This window comes from Leucoraja erinacea, chromosome 10 (assembly GCF_028641065.1).
Source record: "Leucoraja erinacea ecotype New England chromosome 10, Leri_hhj_1, whole genome shotgun sequence".
In the NCBI taxonomy this organism is placed as follows: Eukaryota; Metazoa; Chordata; class Chondrichthyes; order Rajiformes; family Rajidae; genus Leucoraja; species Leucoraja erinaceus.
In genome coordinates, this window is record NC_073386.1 from 729,865 (window position 1) to 743,048 (window position 13,184).

At 47.0% G+C, this 13,184-nt stretch overlaps 1 protein-coding gene across 1 annotated transcript in view; it reads left to right on the top strand.

Moving 5' to 3' along the window:
• Positions 1-13,184, top strand: part of LOC129700690 (di-N-acetylchitobiase-like) — a 32,340-nt gene that overhangs the window by 4,030 nt on the left and 15,126 nt on the right. Inside the window, exons 3-4 of the mRNA XM_055641275.1 lie at positions 2,270-2,469; positions 10,795-10,966. Of these exons, the coding sequence (XP_055497250.1) occupies positions 2,270-2,469; positions 10,795-10,966 (372 nt within the window). The remainder of the gene's footprint in view (positions 1-2,269; positions 2,470-10,794; positions 10,967-13,184) is intronic.

The window sequence follows — 13,184 nt, forward strand, 5'->3', positions numbered from 1 at the left end:
CCTCCTCCCTCCTCCTCCCCCCCTCCTCCTCCTCCCTCCCCCGCCCCCTCCTCCTCCTCCGCCCCCTCCTCCTCCTCCCCTCCTCCTCCTCCTCCCCTCCTCCTCCCCCCCCTCCACCCCTCCTCCTCCCCCCTCCTCCACCCCCCCTCCTCTCCCCCCTCCTCCTCTCTCCCCCTCCCCCCCCTCCTCCTCCTCCCCCCCCTCCTCCTCCCCCCCCCTCCTCCTCCTCCCTCCCCCCTCCTCCTCCTCCTCCTCCTCCCGCCCCCTCCTCCTCCTCCGCCCCCTCCTCCTCCCCCGCCTCCTCCTCCCCCTCCTCCTCCACCCCTCCTCCTCCCCCCTCCTCCTCTGCCCCCTCATCCTCCCTCACCCGCTCATCCCCCTCCTCTCCCCCCTCCTCCTCCTCCTCCTCCCCCTCCTCTTCCTCCTCCTCGTCCTCCTCTTCTTCCCCCTCTTCCTCCTCCTCCTCTCCCTCCTCCTCTCCCTCCTCCTCCTCCTCCCCCCCCCCCCTCCTCCCCCTCTCCCTCCTCCTCCTCCTCCCTCCTCCTCCTCCCTCCCCCCCCCTCCCTCCCCCCAAAGGTTAATGCCTCGACTGTTTTTTTGCCAATTGTGATTGGTTGGCCAGGATCTAGTTAATTAAATGACTTTTTTTTCATTTCAGTCATTAAAACAAGTGGTATTGTAACTATGTACTTTTCAGTGGTATTCCACACATTTTGTTTGTACTTGCAGGCTTACATGTATGCACATTTATATTAGCTTAGATCTGTTTGGTCCCCTTTTAAGCGCACATTTTAATTACTTTCCATTCTACCATAGAGATATAAAGACTATAATAGACATTATTTGTTTTTCTATGATGCTACAGACCTTGGCTGGGAACCAGGGCTCACCAAAATTGTTCCCACTTGGGCCCCGCACCTCCTAAGGCCGGCCCTGCATACAAACACCACCCTTTGTGTGAAATTGTTAAATCTTTCTCACTACACCTTAAGCCGATGTCCTGTTGTCTTTGATTCACCTACTCTGGGCAAGAGACTGTGCATCTACCCGATCTATTCCTCTCATGATCTTGTACACCTCTATAAGATCACCCCTCATTATCCTGTGCTCCAAGAATAGAATCCCTGCCTACTCAACTTTCAACTCAGCTCAGACCCTCAAGTCTTGGCAACATCCTCATAAATCTTTTCTGTACCCTTTCCAACTTGACAAAATACTGAACAAAATACTCTAAATGTAGTCCCACCAATATCTTATACAACTGCATCATTTCCTCCAAACTTCTATACTCAATATTCTGATGAACGTCAATGTACCAAAATACTTTTTGACCACCTTATCTACCTGCGACTCGACCATCAAGGAACCATGCACATATACTCCGAGATCCCTCTGCTCTACAACACTCTCCAGAGGCGTACCATTCACTGTGTAGGTCCTGCCCATGTTAGACTTCACAAAATGCAACACTTCACATTTTTCTGTATAAAATTCCATCAACCATTCGTCAGCTCACCTGGCCAACCGATCAAGATCCTGCTGCAATTTTTCACAACCATCTTCACTATCTGCAAAACCACTTATTTTTGTCCCAGAGTCCCATCCCGACAACAGAGTCTTATCTCCTGGTTCCTTCATGCCCTCTCGATTTCCTTTTTTAGCTTGTTCCTCAGTTCCCAAAACTCTTCCAGGAATACCAGCTACATTTCCCTGTTTCCAGCTGCCGTTCCTTGTCCCGAAACATATAATGTTCTTAGATGATTGGACAGGGCGGATGGTAGACAGCCTGAGATATGGTGCCCAAAATTGCTCACAATACTCCGGATGCGGCCTGACCAGCTCAGCATTGCATTGTGAAACCTGTACATCTTAATCTTCTGGATCAGACTATGAGGGACCTTATCAAAAGCCTTACTAAGATCCATGCATACAACACCCATGGCCCTAACTTAAATAATCTCCTTCATCACCTCCTCAAAAAACTCAATAGTTAGCGAGACATGACACATACAAAGCTGTGCTGGCTATGCCTAATTAGCCCAAAGGTCGACACAAAATGCTGGAATCTCAGTGGGACAGGCAGCATCTCTCGAGAGAAGGAAGGGGTGATGTTTTGGGTCGAGACCCTTCTTCAGACCTAATTAGACCGTTCTCTTCCCAATGGGAGTAAATCCTATCACAGTGGGAGATATCAATTAAGGTACATGAAAAGTATGTTTTTTGTGAATAACCATGGACACAATGTTTCTATTTCTCTGCTTTTTACCAGAGGCAATAGGGAAATTTGACCTGTCAGACCATCGTGAGCAAAATTGGATCACCAACAAATTGCACACGATTCAACAGCGATATTTGGACGGAATTCATTTGAGATTTGATTCTGTTCTTGACGCTACATTTTCTGCCAAACTGCCCAACCTGATTCATGAGATCAAAATCAGGTTCAAGCAAAGCATGCCAGGATGCCAGGTAAAATTCTTTACAAAAAAGTTATTTTCTGTTATCCAGTCAGTAAATTCCCAGGACCTGATTGGATCTTTCAACTTTAGACTTTAGAGATACAGATGTGGAAACAGGCTCAGCTACATTTACAATTTTACAGGGTAATGTACATACAAACCTGTACGTCTTTGGATTGTGGGAGGAAACTGGAGCGCCAGGGGAAAACCCATGCAGTTCACAGGGAGAACGCACAAATTCTGTACGGACAGCATCTGTAGTCAGGATCAAACCCGGGTCTCTGGCGCTGCGCCTCTGTGCCGCTCTAAATCTATCCCAGATTATTGAGAGGAGATGGCGGCGGTCTTGACAAAGATCATTTTGTTTTCTCTAGCTATGGGCAAGGTCCAATGTTGTTCCTTCATTTAAGACAGGAACTGGAGAGAATCCAGGGAATTCCTGGCCTGGGATGACGGTGGAACAGTAATGGCAGGTATTTCTGGGAATAATCTGGAAGATGCAGGAAGATTTCATTCGAAAGTGGAAGAAAGATTCTAAGGAGAGTAAGAGGCGACCGTGGCTGACAGGGAAGGCAAGGGCTGTATAAAAATAAAAGAAAAGACGTATAACATAGCAAAGATGAGCGGGAAGCCAGAGGATTGGGAAGCGTTTAAAGATCAACAGAAGGTAATTAAAAAGGCAATATGGGGAGAAAAGATGAAGTACGAAGGTAAGCTAGCCAAAAATATAAACATAGAAAATAGGTGCAGGAGTAGGCCATTCGGCCCTTCGAGGAGGATAGTAAAAGTGTCTTTAGGTATGTGAAGGGGAAACAAATAGTTAAGTCCCTTGAAGACAGAAACAGGTGAATTTATTGTGGGGAATAAGGAAATGGCAGAATATTTGAACAGGTATTTTGGTTCTGTCTTGACACGAACAATCTTCCAGATGTACTAGGGTGATGGAGGAACTGAAGGAAATTCACATTAGTCAGGAAATGGTGTTGCGTAGACTGATGGGACTGAAGACTGGTAAGTGCCCTGGGCTTGATGGTCTGCATCCCAGGGTACTTAAGGAAGTAGCTCTAGAAATCGTGGACGCATAGGTGATCATTTTTCATTGTTTTATAGATTCAGGATCAGTTCCTGTGGATTGGAGGGTAGCTAATGTTATCCCACTTTTTAAGAGGAGGGAGAGAAAAAGCAGGGAATTATAGACCAGTTAGCCTGACATCAGTGGTGAAGAAGGTGCTGGAGTCGATTATTTAACATGTAATAGCGGCATATTTGGATAGCAGTAGCAGGATTGGACCGAGTCAGCATGGATTTACGAAGGGGAAATCATTCTTGATAAATCTTCTAGAATTTTTTGAGGATGGACAAGGGAGAGCCAGCGGACGTAGTGTACCTGGACTTTCAGAAAGGCTTTGATAAGGGATTAACGGGTCCCTTTCAGAATGCCAGGCAGTGACTAGTAGGTTGCCGCAAGGCTCGGTGCTGGGATTGCAACTATTTACAATATATATTAATTATTTAGACGATGGAATTAAAAGTAAAATGAGCAAATTTGCAGATGACACAAAGCTGGGTGACTGTGTGAACTGTGAAGTGGATACTATGAGGATGCGGGGTGACTTGGATAGGTGAGTGGGCAGATGCATGGCAGATTCAGTTTAATGTGGATAAATGTGAAGTTTTCCATTTTCGGTGCAAGAACAGTCACTGAAAGTAATGCAGGCACAGTGGGCAGTGAAGAAAGCTAATGGCACATTGGCCTTCATAATGAGAGAAGTTGAGTATAGGAGCAAAGAGATCTCCTAATTTGGAAAAGACATTATTGCTATTGAGAGAGTGCAGTGTAGGATCACAAGGTTAATTCCCGGGACGGCGGGACTGTCATATGATGAAAGAATGGAGCGACTGGGCTGGTATTCACTGAAATTTTGAAGGTTGTGAGGGGATCTTATAGTACCATAGAAAATTATTGAGGGATTGCACACGCTAGAGGCAGGTAAAATGTTCCTGATGTTGGGGGAGTCCAGAACCAGGGGCCACAGTTTAAGAATAAGTGGTCATCCATTTAGAACTGAGATGAGGAAAAACATTTTCACCCAGGGAGTTGTAAATTTGTGGAATTCTCTGCCTCAGAAGGCAGTGGAGGCCAATTCACTGGATGCATTCAAAAGAGAGTTAGATAGAGCTCTCAGGGCTAGCAGAAGAATCAAGGGACGTGGGGAGAAGACAGGAACGGGATACTGATTGTGGATGATCAGCCATGATCCCATTGAATGACGGTGCTGGCTCGAATGGCCGTATGACCTACTCCTGCACCTATTATCTATGTATCTACAGTATGTGATCCTCACATCCATGGTAGCAGGTATTGGAGAGGATTCTTCAGGATAGGATTTACTCCTATTTGGAAAAGAATGGGTTAATTAGGGACACTCAGCATGACTTTATACAGGCAGGTTGTGCCTTATCAGCTTGATTGGGTATCATTTGAGTAGGTGATTGATGAGGTTAGGGTGGTGGATACTGTCAACATAGATTTTAGTAAGGCGTTTGATAAAGTCCCCCATGGATTTCTCAGTGACTTGGTCGTATGGATTCAAAGCTGGCTGACTGGTTAGGCTAGTGGTGGAAGAACAATATTCAGCATGGAGAGCTGTGAGTAGTGGACTTCCACAGGGTTTTGGGCTGGGACCTCTGTGCTCAGTGAAATATTAGATCAGCTTTTTAAGTTGCCAAATGACAGTTTAGGAGGTCATTTAAGATGGCTTGCATGACGAGTGCGATAATGTGCCCAGACGAAGTGCGTAGTTACCAGTCGGAATTATACTCAATGAAGCATTCACATATTATTTCTGCTTCAAATAAAGTCACAAACTAAACATATTCACCAATCAAGTCGTGATATATCCCACAATGACATGACGAGAGAGAGAGAGAGAGAGAGAGAGAGCAGGGTGGCGAGGTATAGAGGAAGGAAGGTCAGCGCTCCTCGGACAACATCGCCCCGCTGCCTTGGCCGTTGGGAACTCACCGCCACCGCCTCCATCCTCCGCCAGCCAACAGCAAGGTGCGGGGCCAAGCGGTGCAGCTCAAAGATCCCATAGTTACAGTATCTTTGGTGCAGCTGCTTCAGATGGGACGGAGCGTGCCCAGACGAAGTGCGTAGTTACCAGTCGGAATTATACTGAATGTATTGGCCGCGACAGCGGCTCCATCACCTCCTCCCGCACCCCGCCCGCCCTGATAAGGGCCGCTTGCTTGCAAATCCACCAACGAGGCCTCCCCGTCCCTCATGCCGAGGCCTGCCCCTCCCTCCCTCTTCCCGGCCTCGGCGTGCGGGAGGGTTTGTTTTGAAAGCGCCGTTAGCGGTTTTGCAAGCAGCAGCCGCTATCATGGCAGGCGGGGTGCGGGCGGTGGTGATGGAGCCGCTATCGCTGCCGCTGCTGCCGCTGTTCGGGGCCCGTCATTCGCTCCAACCCTTCCTCACCCTGCACCTAGTATCTTTCCCACACAATACAGCCGTCAACGCAGACACAAAACGTTGCGTTCCTTTTCTCCAGAGATGCTGCCTGACCCGCGGAGTTACTACAGTTTTTTGTGTCTATTTTCGGTACAAACCCGTATCGGGCAAAATGACTCGGTGTTTAGGTTGGCTGGCGGCGCTTTGAGTGGTCAGTGGCACCCGGGCAACCGCTAATTTCGAGCCCTGCTTGGTTCCACCAACGGCTTTTTTTTGGCATCGGTCACGGCCCCATCCCAAGCCCCGAGCTCGGCCTTCACTCCAGCTCCAGGCTCTTGTCCAGCCCAGGCCCAGTTGCCGGGCTCGACCCGCAGCAGCAGCCTCGCCACCAGGCACCGGGCGGGCATCGACCCGAGAACCCGATTTGCGAGTGGATTGATTTTTTGGGGTTTTGAGAGCTTGAGTGCCCCTCCCGCGTGGAGTGGCCCATCGTGCCTTGGGAGTTGATAGTGACATCAGTCGGAATTTTTTTCTGCAACATAAACATTATATTTTGAAGCTGTTTTTTAAGATGTTAATAACTTGAGAAATAGATGTTGACATGTGACGGGAAGATATGTATCCGGTCGGGAGAGAAAATGTGAGTAGCATGTGTGAAAATGGGAAGGCTGTGGCCAAGCGTTTGGAAGAAGATACAAATTAAGGAGATTAAAAGAAAGCCAACACAACCCCGGCTCACACAGACATTTAGAATGTTAAGAACAAAGCAAAGAGTTTTAGTATAATAGAAATATATATAAATATGTATACGGGAGAGGCATGGTGGTGCAGCGGTAGAGTTGCCGCCTTACATCGCCATAGACCCAGTTTAGATCCTGACTACGGATGCTATTTGTGCATTCTCCCTATGACCAGCGTGGGTTTTCTCTGGACTCTCCAGTTCCCTCCCACACTACAAAGACGTACAGGTTTGTAGGTTAATTGGCTTGGTATAATTGTAAATTGTCCGTATTGTATGGGTCAGTGTAAAAGCCCTGTCCCACGGTACGAGTTCATTCCAAGAGCTCTCCCGAGTTTAAAAAATATCAAACTCGCGGTAGGCACGGAGAATTAACGTAGCGGGTACGTCGGAGCTCGGGAACGTCACTTAGCGGCTCGTAGCGCTAACGGCAGATACTAGGGAAGACTAGCTAACAGCAGGTAAACACGGGAAGACTAGTGAAGATTTTCCAACATGTTGAAAAATGTACACGAGAGCCCCGAGTACCGACGAGTGGCCGTTACTGTAAATCTCCAAGTTCGAATCAGGGCAAACTCGGGAGACTTCATGCAATGAAATTGAACCATGGGACAGAGCTATTAGTGTGCAGGGATCGCTGGTCAGCATGGATTTGTTGGGCCGAAGGGCCTGTTTCCCCACTGTATTTCTGAATTAAATTAAACTAAAATAATTTGCACATAAACATAGATGGGGTGATTGGTGAGTTTGCAGATGACACAAACGTTGCTGGGGTCACAGAGTGTGTCATAGGCTGTCAAAGTATACAGCGGTCTATTAATCAGCTACAGGAATAGGAGGAGATAGAAACATAGAAAATAGGTGCAGGAGTAGGCCATTCGGCCCTTCGAGCCTGCACCGCCATTCAATATGATCATGGCTGATCATCCAACTCAGTATCTTGTACCTGCCTTCTCTCCATACCCCCTGATCCCTTTAACCACAAGGGCCACATCTAACTCCCTCTTAAATGCAGCCAATGAACTGGCCTCAACTACCTTCTGTGGCAGAGAGTTCCAGAGATTTACTACTCTCTGTGTCATATGATGGAGCAGATGGAGTTTAATCCGAGAAAGTGTGAGGTTTTGCACTTTGTCAGGTTGAATGTAAGGGGAAAATATACAAAAAATAGCAAGACCCTTAACACCAATAATGTTCAGAGGGATCTTGGGGTCCAAGTCTATGACTCCCTGAAAGTGAGAACACAAGTAGATAGAGTGGTACAGAAGGCATATGGTATGCTTTCCTTCAAAGGTCAGGGCTTGGTGTGAGTCAGGAAGTCATGGTGCAGTTTTATGAGACTTTGGTTAGTTCTGGTCACCCCGTTACAGGAAGGGGTTGGAGTCTTTGGAAAGGGTGCAGAGGACATTAACCAGAACGATGCCTGGATTAGGGGGTATTAATTACAGGCAGAAGTTGGACAGACTTGGATACTTTTCTCTGGAACACCAAAGGTTGCATGGAGACATGATGGAAGTATATATAATTATATGAGAGGCATTGATATGGTAGACAGTCAGAACCTTATTCCCAGGATGGAAACATCAAATACTAGAGGGCATACGTTTAAGGTGAGAGGGGAAAAGTTTAAAGGAGATGTGGGTGCCTGGAACATGTTGCCGGGGGTGGTGGTTGAGGCAGATACGATGGCATTTAAGAGTCTTTTGTCGAGGCATATGGATATGCAGGGAATGGAGGGATATGGATTATGTGCAGGCAGATAACAGTTGGTCTTGGCATCATGTTCAATAAATCAAACAATAAACTGTGACATTATTAACTAAACTAAACTAAAATGTTCAGCACAGACATGGTGTACTGAAAGAGCCTGTTCCTGTGCTGTACTTGTTCTGTGTTAATGATAAAGTAACATTGATGTACTTGTAGCTGATGAAATAATGATATTTAGAACATTGGGTTGTCCAATTTTAGGTAAACAACTCTCCACAAAACCTCATCGCTCCTTCCTGTTCCCCACCTTGCTTCACACCATTTTCTCCTCTTCCCCTCCCTTCCCCATCCCCTCTCCCATTCCCTTCCACCTTCCACCTGTATCCTTCACACTTCACGCCACCTCTATCCTTACCTCATAGGTTTTTCTTTTCATCTCTGGCCTTTACCCAACCACCAACCAATCAACCAATCAACCTCCCTCCCCATCGCTCTCAAACTTTATCCACCTATCACTTGCGTAGAAAGGAACTGCAGATGCTGGTTTACACCAAAAGTAGGCACAAAATGCTGGAGTAACACAATGGGTCAGGCAGCATTTGAACTCTGAAGATAAGTCTGGACCTGAAACATCACCTATCCCTGTTCTCCAGGGATGCTGCCTGACCCGCTGAGTTACTCCAGCACATTCTGTTCTTCTTGATGAACCAGCGTCTGCAGTTCCTTGCGTCTACTTCTCCCCTCTCCCATCGGGCAAAAGGTATCGAAGTGTGAAAACGCACACCTCCAGATGCAGGGACAGTTTCTTCCCAGATGTGATCAGGCAACTGAACCATCCTACCACAACTAGAGAGCAGTCCTGAACTACTATCTACCTCATTGGCGACCCTCGGACTATCTCTATTTATGATTGAAATATTCTGACTTTATCTTGCACTAAACGTTATTCACGTTATTCCCTTCATCATGTATCAGTACACTGTAAATGGCTCGATTGTAATCATGTATTGTCCTTCCGCTGACTGGTCAGCACGTAACAAAAGCTTTTCACTATACCTCGGTACATGTGACAATAAACTAAACGAAACTCAAACTCAGTACTTGATAGCTGTAACGTTTAGCGATCCATCTTGCTACAAGGCTCCCTGGAATACTCATTCGAACCACAGGTTTTATTGAGGGTAAATTAGACACAAACAAAATGACATAGCTCTGAATTTTACTGGTGAATTAAGCCCCAGTTCCGGGAATGGGAAGGTTTCAATTTGAATCTTCATACAATTGCTCTGAAGTCAGTCATAGCCTGATACAGCGTGGAAACAGGCCTTTCATTCCAATATGTCCCATCTACTCTAGTCCCACCTGCCTGCTTTTTTGCCATGTCCCTCTAAACCTGTCCTATCCATGTACCTGCCTGAATGTTTCTTAAACATTGTGATAGTCCCTGCCTCAACTACCTTCTACGGAAACTCGTTCCATACCCCTACCATACTTTATGTGAAAAAGTTGCCCCTCGGGTTCCAAGTAAATTTTTCCCCCACTGTGTACAAAATCATTGAACATAGAAGATATAATGGTGCACCACATGAACAGGCCTTTCGGCCTACAGTTCCTGTGTCAGAAATGATGCCAAGTTAAACCAATCTCTGATTGTACATGATATTCGTTGGAGCACAGGAGGCTGAGGGGTGATCCTATAGAGGTGCATAAAATCATCAGGTGAATAGATAGGGTGAATGCAGCGTTATGGCGAGAGGAGCAAGATTTAATAGGAACCTGAGAGGCAGCTTAGTCACGTAGAGAGTGGGTATGTGGAACAAGCTGCCAGAGGAGGGAGTTGAGGCAGAACAGCATTTAAATAAGACTTGAAAGGGTACATGGATAGGAAAGGTTTGGAGGGATATGGGCAAAAGTGATTGGCTGAGATGGTGCATTCAAGTTGAGCATCTTCAATGGCAATTGCAGCACTGCCTTGTCTGCCCCCTACTACCCAACTAGTGCAGCCCAAAGGATCTTGCAGTGTTCAATAAAAACGCAAATGACTGTGTAAAGGAATGGGAAACTGTCATATAACCAACCAGCTTCAAAGACACAAAAAGAAGAAGAATGGCAATTTAGTCTCTGCCTCCACCACCACCCCTGGCCGTACATTCCAGGCACTCACCACCCTCTGTTAAAGAACTAGCCCCACACATTTCCTTAAACGTTGCCCTCTCATTCCTAAATCCATGCCATCTAGATGTTTTGAGGTTTCCTCTCTGGGAGAAAGGTTCTGACTGTCTATCAAACTGACTATAAAACTCTGGTTCGACCGTGTGAAAGAGACATTGTTGTTATGGATGAAGAGTGAATGGAAACAAGATGGGTGTAACTAGGGCTGGACCACTGAGAAAACACAACAGCTGAAACCCCTTCTTCCATTTGTTCCCCAGATCTCATTTAACGCTCCTTGGAATTGTAACACCAGTACTACAGTTTGCTCTGACCTTGTCTCAGCTTCCAAATATGCCGATTATGTACATGTGACCTCATATGATGTGCAGGTGCATATGTGGACAGATTGCTTTGCAAAGGCAAATGCTCCCTATCATCAGATCCGAACAGGTAAGTGGAATAAGCCAGAAGCAAAATCCTACAGATGTCACAAATCTGAAACAGAACAGAAAATAGACAATAGGTGCAGGAGTCGGTCATTCGGCCCTTCGAGCCAGCACCATGGTGGCTCCTGGTCCGTTCCCTCCGCGGGTGCCACCTGGCCAGCTGAGATCCGCCAGCACAAGGGGGTTGCATCCAATCACAGACCAGGAATGGTGTCGTTTGGAGTCGAGACCCTTCTTCAGTTCATCTGCTCATCACTCAGTGCATTCGCTGCCTCTGTTCAGATCTGTTGTATCATTGAAAGTGCAGATAGTCCCAGAGTTTAGACACAAAGTGCTGGAGTAACTCAGCCGGCCAGGCAGCATCTCTGGAGAGAAGGAATGGGTTACGTTTCGGGTCCAGACCTTTCTTCAGACTGAGGATCAGGGGAGAGGGAGACATGGGGATATGGTAGGGTTGGGTGTGAAAATTACAGATCAAAACCGACTCTGATCAGGAAATGTAGAATGGTGCATTGTTACTGGAGGGGAAGTTGATGGAGGCATACAATCAGTAAAATGAATCAAGAGGATAGTGAAACTAGTCGGAGAACAAGAGTGGGGAAGGGATGAGAGAGAGGGAAAGCAAGGATTACTTGAAGTAAGATAAGATAAATCAACAAGAGATTGCAAAATTAGAGCATATGGTATTGAGGATTGGGTATTGACACGGATAGAGAACTGGTTGGCAGACAGGAAGCAAAAAGTAGGTATTAACGGGTCACCAGACAATAGGTGCAGGAGTAGACCATTTGGCCATTCAATGTGATCATGGCTGATCATCCCCAATCAGTACCCCGTTCCTGCCTTCTCCCCACATCCCCTGACTCCGCTATTTTTAAGAGTCCTATCTAGCTCTCTCTTGAAAGCATCCAGAGAACCGCCCTCTGAGGCAGAGAATGCCACACACACACCACTCTCCGTGAGAAAAAGTGTTTCCTCATCTCCGTTCTAAATGGCTTACTGCTTATTCTTAAACTGTGGCCCCTGGTTCTGGACTCCCCCAACATCGGCAACATGTTTCCTGTCTAGCGTGTCCAAGTCCTTAACAATCTTATATGTTTCATTGAGATGCTCTCTCATCCTTCTAAACTCCAGAGTGTACAAGCCCAGCTGCTTCATTCTCTCAGCAAATGACAGTCCCGCCATCCCGGGAATTAACCTTGTAAACCTACGCTGCACGCCCTCAATAGCAAGAATGTCCTTCCTCAAATTAGGGGACCAAAACTGCACACAATACTCCAGGTGTGCTCTCACTAGAGCCCTGTACAACTGCAGAAGAACCACTTAACTCCTATACTCGACTCCACCTGTTATAAATGCCAACATGCCATTCGCTTTCTTCACTGCCTGCTGTACCTCCATGCTTACTTTCATAGACTGATGAACAAGGACCCCCAGATCCCGTTGTACTTCCCCTTTTCCCAACTTGACGCCATTCAGATAGTAATCTGCCTTTCTGTTTTTGATACCAAAGTGGATAACCTCACATTTATCCACATTAAACTTCATCTGCCATGCATCTGCCCACTCCCCCAACCTGTCCAAGTCACCCTGCATTATCTTAGCATCCTCCTCACAGTTCACACTGCCACCCAGCTTTGTGTCATCTGCAAATTTGCTAATGTTAAGGGCCTGTCCCACTTGGCCATCATTTGCGCCTCATTTACGCGTCATATGTAGAATAGGTCGACGCGTTGTGACGCACGGTAGAGCGTGGGTAGCGCGGGATGGGTGCATGGAGAGGCGTGGAGGAGTGTGGGGTTGCACGCGGTATCGTGCGGCGCTTCAGCATTTCTTGCTGTACGAAATTCTTGCGTGCCTCCAGCGTGACGTATCGCGTAGGCGCGCTGATGCATTGGGTAGGCACGCTGACGCATTGGCTTTGCACGCTGCGTCCTGATGTCTCACGTGTATCACCGTGCATAACCATGCGTCACCGCGCGCCGTAGAGTATTGTAATTACGTCACGCGTGCCCGACGGCATGATCACGTGTCACTTGCTGCGCTCCCAGCACCGAGCCTTGCGGTACCCCACTAGTTACTGCCTGCCAGTGAAGACCTGTTCAACTCATCTGCCATTTCCTTGTCCCCATAATAAATTCACCTTTTTCAGTCTTCAGGGGTCCAACTTTGATCTTAACTAATTTTTTCCTCTTCACATACCTAAAGAAACTTTTACTGTC